Source organism: Lepus europaeus, chromosome 20, assembly GCF_033115175.1.
Source record: "Lepus europaeus isolate LE1 chromosome 20, mLepTim1.pri, whole genome shotgun sequence".
Taxonomy (NCBI): Eukaryota; Metazoa; Chordata; class Mammalia; order Lagomorpha; family Leporidae; genus Lepus; species Lepus europaeus.
In genome coordinates, this window is record NC_084846.1 from 1268227 (window position 1) to 1290859 (window position 22633).

The 22633-nt window shown below is 58.8% G+C and overlaps 1 protein-coding gene across 1 annotated transcript in view; it reads left to right on the top strand.

Annotated features, from left to right (window-relative positions):
* FBN3 (fibrillin 3) overlaps positions 1-22633 on the top strand; it is a 116710-nt gene that overhangs the window by 61966 nt on the left and 32111 nt on the right. Inside the window, 26 exon segments of the mRNA XM_062179352.1 lie at positions 2151-2273; positions 2468-2728; positions 2968-3021; positions 4446-4571; positions 4650-4781; positions 7400-7519; positions 7612-7749; positions 7861-7911; positions 8113-8238; positions 9255-9479; positions 10511-10636; positions 11004-11132; positions 12994-13119; positions 13997-14122; positions 14215-14337; positions 14523-14648; positions 15453-15473; positions 15476-15577; positions 16127-16249; positions 16437-16559; positions 16965-17090; positions 17169-17291; positions 17783-17905; positions 19882-20043; positions 20879-20947; positions 22428-22553. Coding sequence (XP_062035336.1) covers positions 2151-2273; positions 2468-2728; positions 2968-3021; positions 4446-4571; positions 4650-4781; positions 7400-7519; positions 7612-7749; positions 7861-7911; positions 8113-8238; positions 9255-9479; positions 10511-10636; positions 11004-11132; positions 12994-13119; positions 13997-14122; positions 14215-14337; positions 14523-14648; positions 15453-15473; positions 15476-15577; positions 16127-16249; positions 16437-16559; positions 16965-17090; positions 17169-17291; positions 17783-17905; positions 19882-20043; positions 20879-20947; positions 22428-22553 — 3210 coding nt within the window.

A 22633-nucleotide genomic window follows, 5' to 3' on the forward strand; every position in this document is an offset into this window, starting at 1 on the left:
GGTGCTTCCAAAAATTCATGGAAAATGGAATTGAAAGATAAGTTTATCTTCTTGCAAACATGTCTTTAAAAGATGTATTTATTTAGTTGAAAGGCAGAATGATAGAGAAGGGGAGAGAGGGAGATCTTCCATCTGCTGGTTCACTCTCCAAATGGCCACAATGGCCTAGGGTAAGCCAGGTTCCCAGAACTCCATCCAGGTCTCCCATGTGGGTGGCAGGGACCCAAGAACTTGGGCCATCTTCCACTGCTTTCCTGGGCACATTAACAGGGAGCTGGATTGGAAACAGAACAGCCAGGACTTGAACCAGCACTTGTGGGATGCCAGCACTGTAAGTGACAGCTTAAGTTGCCATGCCACAGTGCCAGCCCTGCCCATGTTTTTTGAAATCTGTTCACAACCCATAAAAGAAACTGTTTCAAGCATACAATTTGATGCTTTTAAAGTAGGTGCATAGGGTTGTACAAGCATCACTGAGTCAAAGTTGGGAAGTCTTTATCATCTCGGAAATGAACCTCACTGGGGCCGGCGCTATGGCATAACGGGTAAAGCCTCCACTTGCAGTGCCCGGCATCCCATATAAGCACCAGTTCAAGTCCCACCTGCTCCCCTTCCGATCCAGCTCCCTGCTAATGTGCCTGGAAAAGCAGCTGAAGATGGCCCAAGCATTTGGGCCCCTGCATCCATGTGGGAGACATGGAAGAAGCTCCTGGATTTGGATCAGCCCAGCTCCAGCAGTTGCAACCATTCGAGGGAGTGAACCAGCAGATGGAAGACCTTTAACTCTCTCTCTCTCTTTCTCTTTCTCCCTCTCTCACTCCCTCCCTCAGCCTCTCTGTAACTCTGCCTTTCAAATAAATAGATAAATCTGAAAGAAAGAAAGAGAGAGAGAGAAGAAGGGAGGGAGGAAGAGAGAGATGGAGAGAGGGAGGGAGGGAGGGAAGGAAGAAGGAAGGAAGGAAGAAAGAAAGAAAGGAACCTCATCTCCACTCAGTTCCTCTATAATCTGCGTTCCTCCCCCAGACCTAATCCCACTTGGCTAATTCATCTAAAAATGAAATTGCACACTGTGTGGGCTTTTGTGTCTGGTTTTTTTTTTTTTTTTTGACAGGCAGAGTGGACAGTAGAGGGAGACAGAGAGAAAGGTCTTCCTTTTTGCCGTTGGTTCACCCTCCAATGGCCGCTGTGGCCAGCGCATCGCGCTGATCCGAAGCCAGGAGCCAGGTGCTTCTCCTGGTCTCCCATGGGGTGCAGGGCCCAAGGACTTGGGCCATCCTCCACTGCCTTCCCGGGCCACAGCAGAGAGCTGGCCTGGAAGAGGGGCAACCAGGACAGGATCGGTGCCCCGACCGGGACTAGAACCCGGTGTACCGGCGCCACAAGGCGGAGGATTAGCCTGTTAAGCCACGGCGCCAGCTTGTGTCTGGTTTCTTTACCTTGGCACCATGTCCTCAGGGTCCAGCCGTGTTGTGCTATGGGTCAGTATTTTGTTCATTTTTCATGGCTGAATACTATTCCACTATCTGGATAGACTACATTGTGTTTATTCATTCATCAGTTGATGGACCTTTTTTTTTTTTTTAAAGATTTGAAAGGCAGAGAGAGAGAGAGAGAGAGAGATTGATTTTCCATCCGCTGGTTCACTCCCCAAATGGCTACAACAGACAGGGCTAGGCCAGGCCAAACCAGGAGCCTGGAACTCTATCTGGGTCTCCCATATGGGTGCAGGGGTCCAAAGATTTGGGACATCTTGTGCTGTCTTCCCAGGCCCATTAGCAAGGAGCTGAATCAGAAATGGAGCAGCCAGGCTCCAACCGGCACCCCTATGGGATGCTGGCCCTGCAGGAGGCGGCTTCACCCACTGAGCCACAGCACCGGCTTCTGAGACCCAGGATCTTAACTGGAGTGCTAGCCACTGGGCTAAATGCCCAATCCTGCCCCCATTTTAAATAAGGGACCTAAGCATCTGCAGAGTTCCCCGGAACCAACCCCCAGCAGACACCCAGAAGGACTGAGCCAGCGACCGTCCTAGCAGGGTGGGCTCCCAGGGGCTCAGCCTTGGGGGCAAGCGAGAGGGAGGGGCCAGCCCGGCAGGTGATGCTGGCCCAGCGTGGCCCTAGCCGGGACCCAGCCTCTCCCGATGTCCCCAGACCACAACGAGTGTGCGGCCAGCACCGTGTGCCTCAACGGTGAGTGTGTCAACGAGGCTGGCAGCTTCACGTGCGTGTGCAAACCCGGCTTCCTGCTGGCGCCCAGTGGCCGCTACTGCATGGGTGAGGCTGGACCCTGGGCCCTGGCGGGAAGAGGAGGGGGCGGGAAGAAGAGAAGGCCCGAGGGAAGGAGCAGGGAAGAGGAAAAGGAGGAGGGAAGGAGAGGCTGGGGGAGAGGCAGGGTGGATGCTGGGCTGATGGGGAAGAGGGGAAGCCAGAGGGCGGGGCCCACCAGGCTGCACCTGGGCCCCCCGCAGACCTCGACGAGTGCCAGACCCCTGGCATCTGCATGAACGGCCGCTGTATCAACACGGAGGGCTCCTTCCGCTGCCAGTGCCCCGTGGGCCTGGAGGTGGGCGCTGGTGGCCGCACGTGCCTGGACACACACATGCGCAGCACCTGCTACAGCTCCTGCACCCGCCCCCTTCCCGGTGCGGTCACCAGATCCGAGTGCTGCTGCTCCAGCCCGGACCATGGATTCGGGCAGCCGTGCCAGCTCTGTCCTGCCAAGGACTCCGGTGAGTGTTCACCTCGCTTCTGCGGATAAAAGGCGACGTCGGGTGGGGTTCCTGGGGGGGGGGGGGGGCGGTGCTCACGGAGTGGGGGTTTCTCTCTGCTGGGGGCTGCTCCCCCCATGGGGGAACGCAGGTGCTTTGTGGTCGCAGGCGATCGTCCAGGCCCTTGGCCATGGCTCCAACTTCCCAAACCGGCCAGGGCCCCAACCCGTCTCTCTCTCTCTGCTCTCATCCACCCGCAGCCGAGTTCCAGGCTCTCTGCACCAGTGGTCTCGGCATCACCGCCGATGGTCGAGGTAAGTGGGACAAGGGCCCTGCACACTGGGGCCAGCAGCACACCGCTGCCCTGGACCTGCGGGAGGGGCGAGGCTGTGGTTAGAAATTGGATGCACTGCCTGGTGGGCTTCGGCAACGCAAACTCTCCCTGTCCTGAAGCCAGGAGCGCAAGATCAAGCTCCTTTTTTAAAAAAAAAATTAAATATTTATGTTTTTAAATTATATATATTTATTTATTTATTTGAGACAAAGATCTCTCATCCGCTGGTTCACTCACCAAATGCCCATGGTGGCCAGACTGGAGCCAGGGATCGATCTGGGTCTCCCACCTGAGAACCTGAGCCATCACTGCTGCGTCCCATTAGCAGGAAGCTGGAATCAGGAGTGGAGCTGGGGGCCGGCGCTGTGGCACAATGGGTTAACGCCCTGGCGTGCAGCGCCAGCATCCCATAGGGGCGCCGGTTCCAGACCCCGCTGTTCCACTTCCGATCCAGCTCTCTGCTATGGCCTGGGATAGCAGTACAAGATGGCCCAAGTCCTTGGGCCCCTGCACCCGTGTGGGAGACCTGGAAGAAGCTCCTGGCTCCTGGCTTCGGATCAGCGCAGCTCCGGCCATTGCAGCCAATTGAGGAGTGAACCAGCAGGTGGAAGATCTCTCTCTCTCTCTCTGCCTCTTCTCTCTCTGTGCAACTCTGACTTTCAAATAAATAAATAAATCTTAAAAAAAACAAACAAACAAACAAACAAGGAGGCCGGCGCTGCAGCTCACTAGGCTAATCCTCCACCTGTGGCACCAGCACCCCGGGTTCTAGTCCCGGTCAGAGCGCCGGATTCTGTCCTGGTTGCTCCTCTTCCAGTCCAGCTCTCTGCTGTAGCCCGGGAGTGCAGTGGAGGATGGCCCAGGTCCTTGGGCCCTGCACCCACATGGGAGACCAGGAGAAGCACCTGGCTCCTGGTTTCGGATCAGCGCAGTGCACCGGCCGCAGTGGCCATTGGGGGGTGAGCCAATGGTAAAGGAAGACCTTTCTCTCTGTCTCTCTCTCTCACTGTCTAACTCTGCCTGTCAAAAAAAAAAAAAAAAAAAAAAAAAGGAGTGGAGCTGGGACTTGAACCCAGGCACTCTGACAGGGGATGTGACAGGTTAGCCACTGCACCAAATTTCCCTCCCCAAAGCATTTGCATCTGCGGTGGTTGAATCCTTGGATGTGCAAATGTCTGGGGACAGTTCTGACGCCCAGGGAACATGTAGCAGTGTCTGGGGAGAGTTGGGGGTGGGCGGCTGTCTTCTCATGGCTGCAGCCTGGGGGCGCTGCTCCACACAGGACAGGCTCCTTCATCAAGAATGCCCCAGTCCCCAATGTCCCCTCTGTTTAGGGAGAAGTGGGGGCAGGGACTGGGCTGGAGCTGTGGCCTGCTGACACCCTGCTCTGTCCTGCTACTGTAGACATCGACGAGTGTGCCCTGGACCCTGAGATCTGCACCAACGGCATGTGCGAGAACCTGCGGGGCAGCTACCGCTGCATCTGCAGCCCAGGGTACCGGGCGGGTGCCACGGCGCAGGACTGCAGAGGTGAGTGTGCCAGCGGGCAGCAGGACAGGCCACGCCCACAGCACACCCTCACCCCTCTCCCCCACCTGCACCCTGCAGACGTGGACGAATGTGCCCTCAGCCGCCTCCTATGTGACAACGGGTGCTGCCGGAACAGCCCTGGCAGCTACAGCTGCTCCTGCCCCCAGGGCTACAGCTTCCAGCAGGACACAGAGGCCTGTGAGGCACAGGGTGCAACACAAGGGTCGTGCAGCCACATGCTCAGACGCACGTGCTGGACACCCGTGATGCACCCACACACAGACATGCAAGCTGCACGTTTGCAGAGACCCACATGCTCAGGCATGCACGGTGCATGTAGTATGTGCACACAGAGAAACGTACATGCTGCATGTGTGTGCACACACAGAGACCCACGTGCTCAGACGCACGTGCTAGACACCCGTGATGCACCCACACACAGAGACCCACGTGCTCAGGCATGCACAGTGCATGTAGTATATGCACACAGAGAAACATACATGCTGCATGTGTGTGCACACACAGAGACCCACATGCTCAGGTATGCACGGTGCATGTAGTATGTGCACATACCTGCTCAGATGCTTCCTCACTGCATGTGCACACATAATCAGATATGCACACTGTGTGTAGTATGCATGTATACACAGACATGTACACACTGCATGTAGTGTGTGCACACACAGAAACATACATGCTCAGGCATGCACGGTGCACGCAGTATGCACACATACATGCTCAGGTGCTTTGCGTGTGCTGGTGCACACACATGCACACTCACACACACGTGCCTTATGTGGTGTGTGCACAAGCAGAATGCAAGCTGTGAGAATCACGTACTCAGATGCATGCTGCCCATGGCCCAGCTCTGTCCCTTCGGCAGTCTCCTCCCAGGTCTCACTCTTACCCTCGCCTGTGCCACAGCCCCGCGGAGTCACTGTGCTCCACCGCGCACGCTCACGGTGCCCTGGGCCCCAGCTTTTCTGCCCGAGAATAGCTAGTGTATCCCTGAGCCTTTCTGTCCAGTCCCCGACACACAGCTCCTAATGCCCTTGTAATCTGGGCCATGGAGGGTCTAGGAGCATCCTCTGTTCTCAGGTCTGTTCTCTGGCCCCGGCTCTGAATTTCCTGGGGGATTGGAATGTCTTTCGTTCTAACGAGGTGCCCCTTTGGTGGCTTCAATCAGACCAAGCCTTGAATAGAAGCTTGGAGCTCTGGGCTCACACCCTCCTGCCCCATCTTCTGGGGCTTTGTCACCAACCGTGCTTGGGTCCTGGAGCCCCCCAAAAAAACCGGTTCTGAGAGCTCTGGCTCCTGCACTAGCAGAAGTGCCCTGGGGCTGAGACCCCCGGGTGTGCATCCTTTCTGTGTTTATGACTTTTTAAAAAGATTTATTAATTTATTTGAAAGGCAGAATGATGGAGGGAGAGGAGAGAGAGAGAGAGAGAGACCTTTTACCCACTGGTCACTACCCAAATGGCTGCAACAGTGGGGGCTGGGTCAGGCCAAAGCCAGGAGCCTGGAGCTCCATCTTCCATTGCTTTCCCAAGCACATTAGCAGGGAGCTGGCTTGGAAGTGAAGCAGCCAGGACTCAATCCAGTGCTCAGATGGGAAGGCAGTGCTGTAGGTGGTGGCTTAGCCTGATGTGCCACAACCCCTGGCCCCCAGCTGCAGCCTTTGTAACATACTTGATAACAGAGGCCGGCGCTGTGACGTAGTCAGTAGAGCCACTGCTGCAGCACCGGCATCCCATATGAGTGCTGGTTCGAGTCCCGGCTGCTCCACTTCTGATCCAGCTCCCTTCTAATGTGCCTGGGAAAGCAGCGGAGGACGGCCCAAGTCCTTGGGGCCCTGCACCTATGTGGGAGACTGGATGAAGCTCTTGGTTCCTGCTTGGCCCAGCACTGGCTGTTGTGGTCATCTGGGGAGTGAACCAGCGGATGAAAGACCTCTCTCTTTCTCTGCCACCCCCCCTCTGTGTAACTCTGCCTTTCAAATAAATTTTTTTAAAAATATTTTTTAAAAAAAACCCTTGATGACAGTGAAGTCAGGGCAAGCCAGGTGTGTTTCACTGAGTCCTGGGAACGGCTCCAGCAAGTGATTAAACCTGAGAAGAGGATTGTGGGAACTCCCAATTTCTCTCCATTTTTTTTTTTTAACAAAAATCATTTGAAAGGCAAAGAGACACAGAGGCAGACAGACAGAGCTCCCATCTGCTCGTTCACTCCCCAGATGCCCACAACAACAGCCAGGTCTGGGCCAGGCCAAAGCCAGGGGCTGGGAGCTCCATCCAGGTCTCCCATGAGGGTGGCAGGGACCCCAGTAGTTGCGCCATCACTGCTGCCTCCCAGGGTGCGCATCAGAGGGAGCATGAGGAGACGCCAGGCACTCTGGCATGGAATGTGGGCTCTCCCAAGCGGGGGTTCACTGCTGTGCAGATGTCCAGCCAAGAACCCCCAATTTCTAGCCAACTGGTCAGAATCTCTAGAGATTCAGATTTTCAGTGGGTAGCTGAAGTGTGGGGGCTGCACCCTTCACCTGTGGGGTCTGGCTGCCTCCAGGGAGACAGTTTCAGGATTGAACTGAATTAAAAGACTCCCAGCGGGCCTTGGAGAAATGGGCAGTGTTGTGTGCTGCACAGAAGGTGAGAGCAGGCACTCGGTCTTTCCTGTCTCCTGCCCATGAGCAGGTGCACCTGGGCGCACTCCCATGCCACCGGCGGCAGCAGCCCCTGAGAAGGAGGCGGCCCTGGTCAGGTGGGGGCTCCTCCTGCACAGCTCAGCACTCGGTTGCGGGGGGACGGGGCGGGGTTTGCTGTTCCCCGCAGACATCGACGAGTGTTTGTCCAGCCCGTGTGTGAACGGCGTATGCCTGAACCTGGCCGGCTCCTACACCTGCGAATGCGCCCCCGGAAGCCGACTGGGACCCTCCCGGACCGTGTGCCTAGGTGAGAGAAGTTACGGGGCCCGGGCGTCCGCGGGCGCAGGTGCGAGCCAGGCAGGTGAGCCACGGGGCTCATCTCCGGCCCCTCCCCGGCAGACAGCACCAGGGGTACCTGCTGGCTGAGGATCGAGGACGGCCGCTGCGAGGCGAACCTGCAGGGGGCGACTCTGCGGTCTGAGTGTTGCGCCACCCTCGGGGCCGCCTGGGGGAGCCCCTGCGAGCCCTGCGCGATGGGTAACGTCCTTCTCTGGGCCTTCCCGGCCCGGCCACTGTGGGAAGCGGTGCCCGCTAGGGCTGCGTTGAGACAATGACTCCCCGCTCCACACCCCGTCCTCCCAACTACAGACCCTGCCTGTGCCCGTGGCTTTGCCCGCGTGGACGGTCTCACCTGCGAAGGTAACGCCCTACCTGCACACAGGCAGGTGCACGTCCCAGGTGATGCTGGGCCCCCCCTCCCCGGAGCCTTTGGAGACAGAAGGCGCCCCTCCCTGCAGTCCTGGCCACGCCCCCCGCCTTCCTAGGCTGTGGCCGGCCTGTGCCCTCCCAGACCTGGGCCGCCCCAGCCCCGCTCCCTCCACTTGACCTCGCCCTACCCAGATGTGAACGAGTGTGAATCCTTCCCCGGCGTCTGTGCCAACGGGCGCTGCCTCAACACCGTCGGCTCCTTCCGCTGCGAGTGTCCCCAGGGCCTGATGCTGGACGCTGCGGGCCGGCTGTGCGTCGGTGAGTCCGGGCCAAGGCCCCACATGGGCTTTACTGTTCTTCCTTCTCCCCTCCCCCTCCCCACCCCTGCCCACCTCGGGTCAAAGGCATTAGCTTTTGTGATTCCTCCCCCAAAGCATTAACTGCTCTGTTTCTTTTGAAGAACTTTCTGATTGACACCTGACATTTATAGATATTTGGGCGGTACAGTAGGACCATTGGCTATGCGGGTGCAATGTGTAGCGATCAATTCAGGGTAATTAGCATTTCGGGCTCCAGCGTTTATCCATCCCATATGTGGGATCTTTTAGTTCTTTTGAAATACAAATTGTAAATTGTGGTCATGTCAATGTGCTGGAAAACATTACTGTTAATCCTTCCTATTTGTTCATATTTTTTCTTATTAAAATTTTGTACTTTGGAGGCAGAGAGAGCTCCCATCTGCTGCTTCATTGCCCAAACACCTGCAACGGGGCTGGGGCGGGGCCAGGGTCAGGACTACAATCCAGGTCTCCCACGTGGTGGCAGCTGCTGCCTCCCAGGTCCGCATTTGCGGGGAGCTGGAGTCAGAGCAGGGACTGGGTATGGAGGCCAGGCAGCCCCAGGTGGGCTGCAGGGACCTCCACTCCAGATCAAACGTCTGCTCCCTGAATGCCCACAGCGCCGGGGCTGGGCCAGGCCAAAGCCAGGAGCCAGGAGCTTCCTCCGGGTCTCCCCTGTGAGTGGCAGGGGCCCCAGCACTTGTGCCATCTTCCACCACCTTCCCAGGCTCTTCAGCTGGGAGCTGGATGGGAAATGGAGTGGCTGGAAGTGGATCTGGTTCCTGTATGGGTTGCCAGCATCCTAGGCAGCGGCTTCACCCTCTGCCCCTTGAGCTGGCCCCTACGTGTGTTTTCCGGGGAACTCTGTGATGTCCCCTTGTGTTATTCTTGGCGTGCTGCTCTGGGATGGCGTCGGAGCTCGGTAAGGGCACCGGCCTCAGGCAACGCCCATGCCACGGCGGGGGCGTGGGACACACTGACCGTGGCTGTCTGCAGACGTCAGGCTGGAGCCGTGTCACCTGCGCTGGGACGAGGACGAGTGTGGGGCCCGCGTGCCTGGCAGGTTCCGGATGGACGTGTGCTGCTGCTCCGTGGGTGCCGCCTGGGGTGCCGGCTGCGAGGCCTGCCCTCGGCCCGACTCCCCGGAATTCGCCAGCCTGTGCCCGTGGGGGCTGGGCTTTGCCAGCCATGACCACCTGTCCGGGCAGCCTTTCTACAAAGGTGTGGCTGGGGCACGGGGAGCCGTTAGGATGGTGGGCGGGGGTCGGGGGGACGTGGCCAGTGCTGGCCAAGGCCTGGACCTGGGACGCGTGTTTGGAAGAAGGGACTTGGGGGACTTCCAGCCTGCGTGAAATCTTTTGGTCTGGCCTCACCAAGGCAGTCGCAGGCCGCACTTGAAATGCAATGAATCTGTAGCAGGCTAATCTCTTTTTTTTTTTTTTTTTTAATTTATTTATTTGACAGGCAGAGTGGATAGTGAGAGAGACAGAGAGAAAGGTCTTCCTTTTTGCCGTTGGTTCACCCTCCAATGGCCGTTGCGGCCAGCGCATCGCGCTGATCCGAAGCCAGGAGCCAGGTGCTTCCCCTGGTCTCCCATGCGGGTGCAGGGCCCAAGCACTTGGGCCATCCTCCACTGCCTTCCCGGGCCATAGCAGAGAGCTGGCCTGGAAGAGGGGCAACCGGGATAGAATCCGGCGCCCCAACTGGGACTAGAACCCGGTGTGCCGGCGCCGCAAGGCGGAGGATTAGCCTGTTAAGCCACGGCGCCGGCCAAAGCAGGCTAATCTCTTAAAAAGATTTATTTATTTGAAAAGCAGAGTGACACAGAGGGAGAGAGAGAGAGGGAGAGACAGAGGCAAGAGAGACAGATCTGTGCATTGGTTCATCCCCACATGGCCACAACAGCCAGGGCTGGGCCAGGGACCTGGATCTCCATCCGGGTCTCCCACATGATGCAGGGGCCCAAGCACGTGGGCCATCCTCTGCTGCTTTCCCAGGTGCATAAGCAGGGAGCTGGATTGGAAGCGGAGCAGCCGGGACTGGAACCTGCACTGTGATATGGGATGTGGGTGTCACAAAAGCAGTGGCCCCTACATTTCAGTGAATGATGTTGTAAATACACAAGTGGCCCTCGGCAGAGAAAACACTCTGTACCCCTGGTTGAGGGCTCCCGGGCTTCAGGGCTTCAGGGTGGCTTGGCTGATCACTGATGATGATTTCATTATGCCCCTCTCCCAACCCCTCCAACCCAGACGTGAACGAGTGCAAGGCCTTCCCCAGCCTCTGTGTGCACGGCACCTGCCGCAACACGGCGGGCAGCTTCCGCTGCTCCTGCGCCGGGGGCTTCGCCCTGGATGCCCAGGAGAGGAACTGCACAGGTGGGTGCCCTACCTCCGTCTGCCTATGTGCTGTGTGACCCAGGAAGGGTCATTGCCCTCTCTGGGCTGTAGTGACCACATCTTTAAAAGGAGGGGCTGGCAACAGTGGCCTCCGGCCTATGAGCAAACCCTGTGCACTTGCTCAGGGCATCGCAGGTTTCCCAGTGTGGTTCAGGCTCTTGGGGTTCCTGTGTGGTCCCTGCAGGTAGAGGCACGGAGACCCTGTCCCGCACCACCTCTTGCCCACAGCCAGGGGCTCCCCCTTGGCCTGTGTCCCCCTCATTTCTGTTCCAATGTACCCCCTGGCCCCAATGTACGCCCCCTGGTGGCGCACGCCGGACCCCAGCCCGTGCCCCCTCCCCCACAGACATTGACGAGTGCCGCCTCTCTCCTGACCTCTGCGGCCAGGGCACCTGTGTCAACACCCTGGGCAGCTTCCAGTGCGAGTGCTCCCGTGGCTACGCCAGCGGCCCTGGGATGATAAAGACCTGCGTGGGTAGGAGGCCTTGGGGCGAGGGTGTGGCCGGTGCACCAGACAGGGTGCGTGTGGCCGGGAGGTGGAAGGGGTGCTGCTGTGGAGGGGACGGGCCTGGGGAGGAGCCAAGACACAGCAAGTGAGGTGGGGGCATATGATATCACCTAGGGCCAGGGATCTGGGAGTGGCCGGCCACTGAGGCCGTGTGAGGTCTCCCGGGAGCACGTACCTTGAGAAGAGAAGGCCCCAGAGAAAAATCTGAGGAAGGGGGCATTTAGGAAGCTTCCCACAGGGCCAGCATTGTGGCGTAGTGGGTAAAGCCCAGTGCTGGCATTCTGTATGGGCACCGGTTCAAGTCCCAGCTGCTCTACTTCCCCAGCTCCCTGCTGAGGGCCTGGGAAAAGCAACAGATGATGGCCCAAGTGCTTGGGCCCATGCTCCCATGTGGGAGATCGGGAATAAACTCCTCACTTCCGCCTGGTCTGGCCCCAGCCATTGTGGCCATCTAAGGAGTAAACCAACTCATGGAAGCTCGTTCTCTCTCCCTCCCTCCCTTCCTCCCTCTCCCATTCTGTAACTCTGCTTTTCAAATAAATAAATGTGAAGAAGAGAAAGAGAGAGCTCTTGTCCCATCCTACACTTTAAAAAAAATATTCGGCCGGCGCCGTGGCTCAACAGGCTAATCCTCCGCCTTGCGGCGCCGGCACACCGGGTTCTAGTCCCGGTCAGGGCACCGATCCTGTCCCGGTTGCCCCTCTTCCAGGCCAGCTCTCTGCTGTGGCCAGGGAGTGCAGTGGAGGATGGCCCAAGTGTTTGGGCTCTGCACCCCATGGGAGACCAGGATAAGCACCTGGCTCCTGCCATCGGAACAGCGCGGTGTGCCGGCTGCAGCGCGCTACCGCGGCGGCCATTGGAGGGTGAACCAACGGCAAAGGAAGACCTTTCTCTCTGTCTCTCTCTCTCACTGTCCACTCTGCCTGTCAAAAATAAAAAAAAAAAATATTCTATTTGAAAGACAGGGAGAAAGAGAAAGCGAGCTGGTTCGCTCCCCAGAAAGCTGGGTCAGACTAAGTCCAGGAGCCTGGAACTTTATCCAGGTCCCCTGCGTGGGTGGCAGGGCCCCAAGCACTTGGGCCATCATTTGCTGCTTTCCCAGGTGCATTAGTAGGGAGCTGGATCAGAAGTGGAGCGGCCGGGACTCAAACTGGCACTTACACGACATGCTGGTGGCACAGCCTGACCCACTGAGTGCCCGCCCGCCTCGTCCTGCACTAAGATTCATCTGATGACTACTTCACGGGCCTCTACTGAGCTAGGGGCTGGAGCACGAGGCACTGTTTTCTGGAGGCTCACAGACTCTTGGGGAGACTGACCTTGGCAAACTAAGTCTCTGAGGAAGTGCAGCATTGCTGAGGGGACATGTGGCCCGTGGGCCTTCAGAGGCGGCCGAGGGGAGAGTGGGGATCCATGGGGGAAGAGAGTTTGAAAGAGCAGCTGGGAGGTGGGAGCAGCTCGTGCAAAGGCCCTGGGGCGGGCTGGGCCGAGGAAGCTGCATGTGGCTGGATCGAGAAGAGGACAGTGAGGTCGGTGATGAGGCTGCCGGGTGGCACTGAGCCCCGGCCTCCCGGTGTGTCTGATGCTGACTCCCGGCTCGTGGTCCCCGATGCTACTGAGAATCTCAGCCTCCCTTTCCCATCTGTGCCTGCTCCTCTGGGTCCCCACTGCAGTGCGCTGGGTGGTCCGAGGCCTGAGCCTCCGGGTAGTCCTGGCTTCACCCCCGGTGAGGGGGGCCCCCAGCGACGGCAGCGGGGAGCTCCCGCAGGCCATGCCACCCCTCCCCGAGTCAGCGTCCTCTCGCCTGCCCTCTTCTCACCTCGTGTAGACGTGGACGAGTGTGCAAGGGACCCTCTGCTCTGCCGGGGAGGCACCTGCACCAACACGGATGGGAGCTACACGTGCCAGTGTCCCCCTGGACACGCGCTGACAGCCGAGGGCACGGCCTGTGAGGGTGAGCGTGCTGTGCGTGTGTGTGAGTGTGTGCGATAGGTGTGTGTGTCTGAGCGTGTGCGATAGGTGTGTGCGTGCGTGTCTGAGTGTGTGCGATAGGTGTGTGTGTGTCTGAGTGTGTGCGATAGGTGTGTGTGTCCGTGTGTATCTGTGTGTGGGTGGTTGCATGTGTAAACTGGCAGGAGTGTGTGGGTGTGAAATGACACGTGTGCGGTTGTGATCAGTGTGTATCTGTGAGACGTGTGACCTGCATGGGCATGAGGCAGGAGAGTATATTGGTGTGTGTGTGTGTGTGTCTGAGTTGTGTGCGATAGGTGTGTGTGTGTGTCTGAGTGTGTGCGATAGGTGTGTGTATGTGTGTGTGTCTGAGTTGTGTGCGATAGGTGTGTGTATGTGTGTGTCAGGGGATGTGCCCATGTGTGAAGGTGAAAGTGTGTGTCCGTGTGTATCTGTGTGTGGGTGGTTGCATGTGTAAACTGGCAGGAGTGTGTGGGTGTGAAATGACACGTGTGCGGTTGTGATCAGTGTGTATCTGTGAGACGTGTGACCTGCATGGGCGTGAGGGTGTGCAGCTGTGTGAGCGTAGGAGCCGGTGGGGGCACTGGGGTGTGAGTGTGCCTTCCTAGTGAAGGTGAGTGGCTGCTTCGGGTGAGCGTGTGGGTGGGTGCTGATGCTGTCTGTGCCAGGGAAATGCGCTTGTGCGTGCGTGGGTGCAAGGGTGTGTTCGCAGGTGAGTGTGTGAGCGTGCCCGTGGGTCTGAGCGTGTACCTGGGTGCCTGCGTCTGCACAAGGGCGAGTGTGTTCCGTGTGAGGCAGGGTGCGCCCGGGTCACGCGGATGTCACCACGCCTCCCAGCCACCCCTCCGCCCTCTCCGCAGACCTGGACGAGTGCTCCCTGAGTGACGGCCTGTGTCCCCACGGCCAGTGCATCAACGTCATGGGCGCCTACCAGTGCGCCTGCCACGCGGGCTTCCAGGCCACCCCTGGCCGCCAGGGCTGTGTGGGTGAGACAGCACCCCGCCCCCACCCAGCCCCAGCCCGGGACAGTGGCCTCTGCTCCCCAGCCCCTGCCTGACCCCCTGCCCGGCCCCCGCAGACGTGGACGAGTGCCTCGTGCGGAACGGAGGCTGCGCTGTGCACTGCGTTAACACCGAGGGCGGCTTTCGGTGCAGCTGTGGGCGGGGCCACGTGCTGACGCCCGATGGGCGGGCGTGTGCAGGTGGGTGCGGGATTGGGGGGTGGGGGGGGAGGGCGCCATCCGCCTGCCTCCTGCAACCAAGAGCAGACGTCCAATGGCCCCAGCGTGGAACAGGGCGCGGGCGAAGCCGGTCAGACCCCGGCTTGGCCTGAGGCAGGGGCCTTGGAGCTCAGCACCACCTGCGCCCGGCTTCTCTGCTCCCCCAGATGTGGACGAATGTGCAGAGAACCCCAACGTTTGTGACCAGGGCCAGTGCATCAACGTGCCCGGGGGGCACCGCTGCCTGTGCTCCGACGGCTTCACAGCCACGCGGGACAGGAGGGCGTGTGTGGGTGAGCAGCGGGGGCTGGGGCATCCTAGGAGCGGACCGTGAGTGTCTGTGGCCAGGTGGCGCTGGGATCCCCCCCGTAGGATCCTGTGCTCAGAGCCGGAGCGCCTCAGCTTTGTTCCTCAAACCGTGTGCTAAGCACTCCCTGGGTACCCGGCGCCTGTCACCAGTGGCACCCCCGTTCCGAAGGGCTCCACTTTGAGATCACCACCGGGGCAGGCATTTAGCCCGCTGATTAAAATTGAGTTAAGACACTCACATCCCACATGGAGTGCATGGGTTCGAGTCCCGACTCTGGCTCCTGACTCCAGCTTCCGGGTAAGGTGCACCCAGGGTGGGGGTGGGGGAGGGCAACAGGTATTGGCTCAAGACCCAGACTGTGTTCCCAGCTTCTGGCTTCAGCCTGGCCCAGCCCTGGCTGTGAGTGAACCAGCAGGTGAAAGATCTCTCCTCTCTCTCTCTGCCTTTCAAATACATAAATGGGAAAATGACCTTGCGAGCATTTAGGGAATGCCCTCTACTCTGCAGCCCTGGGACGGGTCTACGTGGCTGTAAAGGCTCTGATACGTCCTCCAGCAGGAAAAGCTGGTGGGCTTTTTAAGGATTCAACCACACGACCCTTTGGGAATGTGTGCCTGGGGTATCCCGTGGAATGTGTGCTGTGGGGTATTCAGGGGACACCCGCAGCAGCCCAGCGGTGTGGACCCCAACCGAGGGGACGACCCCACCCATCGGGGCTCTCGGGAATGCTGGCGGCCTCCCACCCACCTTCACCCAGCCCTCAGCCCTGACACCCCTCTCCCTACAGACGTGAACGAGTGTGACCTCAACCCCACGTCTGTCTGCACGGGAGCTGCGAAAACACCCAGGGCTCCTTCGTGTGCCATTGCCGGCTGGGCTACGTCGTCAGGAAGGGAGCCGCGGGCTGCTCTGGTGAGCCGGCAGTGCAGGTGCCCGGAGCCCCGTCGCGGGGGCTGCCCCCGCCCTACCCCCTCCCCTGGGATGGATGGAGCACAGCCAGGATTCATCGTGACAGACTTCCAACTGCTAAGGCCTCAGCAGTGTGCACGCAGCACCCGGCCTCCCAAAAACTGTCAGGGGGACCCCAGGTGCCCGCAGCAATGGCCCCAAGGCGTGCAGGCCCATTGCTGTCTGTGAGGCATTGCTGTAGAGTCAGCCTCCTATACCTTCCTAACCACCAGATGTGCACCTGCTGGCTTAGTGCGTGAGAAAAGTGTCCTGGGCTGAACAGCTGTGCCGTGGGCCTGAAGCATGAGATCTGGGATCCTGATGTCATTTCAGATCATTTCTAGGGGCTGCTGGGGCTTGGGGGTTTCCCTCTTATGTTCTTGGTGAAGATGGAAGCTTCCTGTGTAGGTGGGAGGGGGCTTGGTGGGCTAGCCCTCCCCTAAGGAGGGACCCCACTCTTCCTACCACTACTGCACTGAACCTCCCCTTCCGGGCCATCCCCTGTCCCCTCAGACGTGGACGAGTGCGAGCTTGGGGGACACAGGTGTGACAGCCACGCCTCCTGCCTGAACATCCCTGGGACATTCAGCTGCAGGTGCCAGCCAGGCTGGGTGGGGGATGGCTTCGAATGCCACGGTGAGTGTCTGGGGGCAGGGCGTCCCCACAAAGTGTGAGCGGCAGGTGGGTGCCAAGGAGGAGGGGAGGGGAGGCTGGGCCCAGCCAGAGGTGGTCTCGGGGAGCACTGAGGGGCAGGACTGCAGGGTGTGACCCCCCTCAGCTCCCTAACACACGCCTCAGGGGGCTCGGGGCTGTGTCTCCGCAGACCGGGACGAGTGTGTGGTTCAGGGGCACCTGTGCAGCCCACAAGCCGACTGCTTCAATGTCCCGGGCTCCTATCGCTGCACCTGCCGCTGGGGCTTTGTGGGCGATGGCTTCTCCTGTGAAGGTGAGATCTGGGAGGTGGAGGGCAGGGGCCCGGGAGGGAAGGCCATGGAGGCCGGGTCTCGGTGGCCAGTGTGCTGCGGGACTCTCTCTGAGGCACCTGAGGCTCAGCAGGTGCTGGTTGGGGTCGTGTGGTCAGCCCGTGGCTGGGTTCTCGCTGGGGTCTTAAGTGCTTGGGACACCTGCTTAATTCCTGTCCAGCTGGAATCTGAAGGCCTGGAGCCACCTGTCAGCTCCTCGGCCCCTGGCTTGGTCATGTTCTCGCTTTGGGGAGAGGGGGAGGTTCCTGGAGCTCCTTGCCCAGGACTTTGAGTGACAGCAAAGGGTTTGAGTGACCAGGGCCACCTTCCCACTCCACGTGGGTCCTGGCCCAGCCAACCCCCAGCTGTCCACCTCTTGGGGCTCTCAGACAAGGACGAGTGTGCCGAGGACACGGACCTCTGTGAGAACGGGCAATGTCTCAACGTGCCCGGCGGGTACCGCTGCGAATGCGAGATGGGCTTCCAACCCACTGAGGACCACCAGGGCTGCCAGGGTGAGGCGAGAGGGCACGAGCCTGGGGCCCGTGGTGCAGGTGTCCGGTGGGGGCTGGGCTGACCTGGGGTTCCCCCAGATACAGACGAATGTGCCTTGGGCCCGGCATGTGCGTTCGGGAGCTGTGAGAACCTGCCCGGGATGTTCCGCTGCCTCTGTGACATGGGCTACGAGCTGGACCACAGCGGCGGGAACTGCACAGGTGCCACAGCTGGGCTCTGGCTCCAGGGCTGCACAGCTCACCCCTCCCTGCCTTCAGGCTAGAGTGGCCCCTGCTTTACTCCCAGCTTTGTTATCTTGTTAACACCCCCTGAATACATGAAGTGAATGAATGAAGTGACCTCCCACAGCTGCCAAAATGGTCCCCACCTGTGTGCTTAAAAAAAAAAAAAAACAGGCAGAGGTCAGTTTTGCCGGCCACTCGGTCTCTCTCAACCCTGCCTTGGCTCAAGCCACAGGTGATATGTAAATGAGTGGGCGTGGCCACGGACCCATAAAGCTTTATTGATACAAACAAGCAGTGGGCCATTGGGGGGGGTTGGATGTTGGAGGCTCCTGTTCCCTCCCAGGAAAGGACACAGCCTCCGCCGAAGTCCTGTGTCCTCAGTGCAAGGGCTGTGGCTTCCCAGGAGGGAGCGGGAGGGCAGGGGCAGAGGGAGAGCTCCTTGTGACGGGGGCACCTGCTGTGCACAGATGTGAACGAATGTGCAGACCCCGTGAACTGCATCAACGGCCTGTGCGTCAACACCCCCGGTAGCTACTTCTGCACCTGCCCCCAGGATTTTGAGCTGAACCCCAGCGGGGTGGGCTGCGTGGGTGAGTCCCTGGGTGGCTCTTGCTGGGTGCCCCTGGGGTGAGCAGAGCTGGGAGGAGCCACTACTCACACCAACCTGGATGTCCACTGCTGACCAATGGGATCCTGCTGGTCCCCGACCAGTGTCACCTGTGAGGACACAGCCTTTTGGGAGTGGGCGTTTGGTACAGCAGTTAAGACACCACTTGGGACACCGGCACCCCATAGCAGAGGGCCTGGGTTCAAGTCCCAGCTCCGCTTCCAAGTCCGGCTCCCAGCTAACGCCCACCCTCAGAGACAGCAGTGATGGCTGAAGTAGCTGGGTCCCTGCACCCACATGGGAGACGTGGATTTAATTCTGGATGCTTGGCTTTGACTTGGCCTAGGCCCAGCTGTTGTGGGCATTTTGGGGCTGAAACATCTGTGGATGGAAGATCTCTATCTCTGCCTTTCAAATAAACAAAATTAAAAAGATACAGCCTTTTGGTTTAGACAGTCTCATACACACTCAGTTACACACACCTCCTTCTCTGGTCACTGTGCGATTTCTTTGTTTACCCATTCAAGAGCACCTGTCCGGCCGGCACCGTGGCTCAACAGGCTAATCCTCTGCCTTGCGGCGCCGGCACACTGGGTTCTAGTCCCAGTTGGGGCTCCGGATTCTATCCCGGTTGCCCCTCTTCCAGGCCAGCTCTCTGCTATGGCCCGGGAGTGCAGTGGAAGATGGCCCAAGTCCTTGGGCCCTGCACCCCATGGGAGACCAGGAGAAGCACCTGGCTCCTGGCTTCGGATCAGCGCAATGCGCCAGCCACAGCGGCCATTGGAGGGTGAACCAGCGGCAAAAAGGAAGACCTTTCTCTCTGTCTCTCTCACTATCCACTCTGCCTGTCAAAAAAAAAAAAAAAGAGAGAGAGAGAGAGAGAGAGCACCTGTCCACCACACACACAGTCGCACGTACAGTCCCATGCCCACATGTTTATCTACACTGAGACACACACAGATATACACAGAGGGACACAACTCCACAAAGACACATACACATGCCACTTTCCTATTGACAGCTCACCGTTTCTTTTTAAGAGATTTATTTGAAAGGCAGAGTGACAGAGAGAGAGTGGGAGAGGGACCTTCCATCCACTGATTCACCCCCCCAAATGGCTGCAGCAGCCAGGGCTGGCCAGGCCAAAGTCAAGAGTCAGGAGCTTCACCTGAGTCTCCTAAATACTTGGGGCATCTTGTGCTGCCTGCCCAGGTACATCAGCAGGGAACTGCACTGGAAGTGGAGCAGCCGATTTATATGAAAGCAGGCATCCCAGGTGGAGACTTTTTTTTTTTAAAGATCTGTTTGTTTATTTGAGAGGCAGAGTTACAGAGGGAGAGACAGAGAGAGAGGTCTTCCATCCACTGGTTCACTCCCCAGATGGCCGCAACAGCTAGAGCTGGGCTGATCTGAAGCCAGGAGCCAGGAGCTTCTTCTGGGTCTCCTACATGGGTGTGGGGGCCCAAGGACCGGAGCCATCTTCCACTGCTTTCCCAGGCTGTAGCAGAGAGCTGGATCGGAAGAGGAACAGCTGGGACTAGAACCAGCACCCATATGGGATGCTGGCACCGCAGGCCAGGGATTTAGCCCGCTGCGCCACAGCACCTGCCCCCCACATATGTTTCAAGACCAGAGCTTTCAGATAGTGCAGTCAGTCAGGGCTGGGGGGTCAAGGTCCCATAGAAGGCAGGGATTCACCTGGAAGCTGACCAGGAGCTGAGGATGTAGGCAGTGGGAGGGAGACCAGGTTGGAGGTGTTGTTGCTCTGAGTTTTCCATGGAACACGGAAGCCATCCTCTGGGGCTTTCCCAAGTGCACTAGCAGGGAGCTGGATTGGAAGAGGAGCAGCCAGGACATGAACTGGCACTCATATGGGATGCTGGCCCTGCAGGCGGAGGCTTAACCTGCTACGCCCCAACGCCGGCCCCGACAGCAAGCTGTCCATTTCTGCCTCTCCAGATACCAGGGCTGGGAACTGTTTCCTGGAGACACACCCCCGGGGGGACGGGGGCACCTCCTGCAGTGCCGAGATCGGAGTCGGTGTCACCCGAGCCTCCTGCTGTTGCTCCCTGGGCCGCGCTTGGGGCGACCCCTGTGAGCTGTGCCCGGCGGCCAACACCAGTGAGTCCCTGCAGGCTCGAGTCATGGGTGCCCAGGAGCTCAGAGGTCGGAGGGGACAGGGAAACTGAGAACAGAGAGGGAGAGGGCTCATCTCACGGCACACAGCACACTCTTGGCCACTCACAGCTGCAGCCTCCCTGCAAAGTCGCTTTCTACAAATTCTGTTCTGTTTGTAGTCACACAATCACTCTGTCAGTCAACAAACACTCAGAGTTGCTCTGTGCCTTGTGCTAGGGCCTGGGGGCCAGAAAAGGCAGAGCTGCAGGTGTTATATGCTGCCTCTCAGGGTCCCAGGGCTGGGGTAGGGTGGGGCTGGGTCTTCTGAGGCTCAGAGCAGGCTTCCAGGGGAGGAAACGTGAGCCGGGTTTCCCAGCAGAGCAGGAGGAAAGGTATGCAATGCTGTGGGAACAGCCTGTGCTAAGACCTCAGGCACGGAATGGGGGTGGCACCCATCCACCCATGTGTGTGTAAGTGGATATCCAGGGTCTTCCTTTGTGGGCGACACTTAGGGCCTCTTTAGGGTCTGCTTTGGAGTCAGAAGCAGCTGCCCACCACCGCCCTGCTCTCAGCATCTTCCAGCTGATGCAGCTGTTGGCTTGTTGGCTGTGAACTCATGATTACACACACACACACACACAGAAACCGCGTCCCTAGGTGGTCCCCCGGGCGGACCACAGCTGCTTGACACCACGCGGCTGATAAGCGATGTGTGTGGCGCAGTAGGAGGATTGTGGGGGCCACTCTGAGCCCCCCCCCCGGCCCTCCCGTCGCTTGTCCCTCTCAGCTGTGCCCAGAGCTCCGCCCAGGGCCCCTCACAGAGCCCTTTCCCTTGTAGCTGAGTACAGAACCCTGTGCCCCGGTGGCGAGGGCTTCCGGCCCAACCCCATCACTGTCATCCTGGAAGGTGAGTTCCTAGCAGACCCCGGAGTCCCCACCTCACCACGGTGCAGAGCTTGGGAGGGGACTGGGGGAGGCGGACCCTGCCTCCTGGAGGCCTGGCCGTGGGGTAGAACTGTGCTTTTACTTTGTGTTGAATGTCAACTCTTTTAGCCATTTCTTCTTCCGCCTGTTGGTTTATTAATCCATGCCTGATACACTTACCCATCTACCCATTCCCCATCACTCCATCCCCCATTGAGCCATCCACCCACCCACCCACCCTCCCTTCACTCTTCTGTAATCATCTCCTTCCCATCCCTCCCTCCATCCGTCCATCCGTCCGTCCGTCTACCCATCTGTCCGTCAACTCATTCATCTTATCCATCGACCCATTTGCCTGTTTATCCATCTGCTACTTTTCATATCCATCCGTCCATCTCCCCCTGCCTCCCTCCTTCCCCCTCTTCTGTTTTTCCATTTGCCATCCATCTGCCCATGCTTCCTTCTATCCTTCAGTCACCCTATGCCATCCATCCATCCACCCAGCCACCCAGCCACCCAGCCACCCATCTATCCATCTGCTCATCCAACCAACCATTCACTCATCCACCATCCAGCCACCCAGCCACCCAGCCACCCATCACCCACCCATCTATCCATCTACTTATACAACCAACCATTCACTCATCCACCATCCAGCCACCCAGCCACCCATCACCCACCCATCTATCCATCTACTCATCCAACCAACCATTCACTCATCCACCATCCAGCCACCCAGCCACCCATCACCCACCCATCTATCCATCTGCTCATCCAACCAACCATTCACTCATCCACCATCCAGCCACCCAGCCACCCATCACCCACCCATCTATCCATCTGCTCATCCAACCAACCATTCACTCATCTACCATCCATCCAGGCCCCCCCCCATCCTTCCATCCACCTACCCACCCACCCATCCATCAGTCTACTCATCCAATCAACCATTCATCCATTCACCCAGCAGTTGATTCTTCCATCCGTCCATCCATCCATCCATCCAGCCAGCCACCCATCACCCACCCATCTATCCATCTACTTATCCAACCAACTATTCACTCATCCACCATCCATCCAGGCCCCCCCATCCTTCCATCCACCTACCCACCCACCCATCCATCAGTCTACTCATCCAATCAACCATTCATCCATTCATCCAGCAGTTGATCCTTCCTTCCTTCCATCCATCCATCCATCCGCCCGCCCATCCATCCCTCTATCCGTCCCTCCATCCACCCATGGGGAGCAATGAAGTTGGAGATGTTCCACTCAAGGGGAGCCATGATGGGTGGGAGGAGGGACTAACAGATGACAGAAAATGAGAGAGTCTGAGTCCCGCCTTTCAGACTGACCATCTTGGGGATCCTTAGAGGAGCCCGAGAGAGCCCAGGATGGGGTCTGGGTATCCCCCAAGCCCTCTGGGTTCAGCATCCAAGCATAGCTTCCTCACCTCCTGACAGACATTGACGAGTGCCAGGAGCTCCCAGGACTGTGCCAGGGAGGTGACTGCGTCAACACCTTCGGCAGCTTCCGGTGCGAGTGCCCCCCGGGCTACCGTCTCAGTGAGGACACACGCACCTGTGCAGGTGAGCACGGCCCCCCCAGAGCTGGGGCCAGTCTCCCCCGCTCCTTCCCTGCCTTCCTGCCTGACCAAGCTTCATGAGAG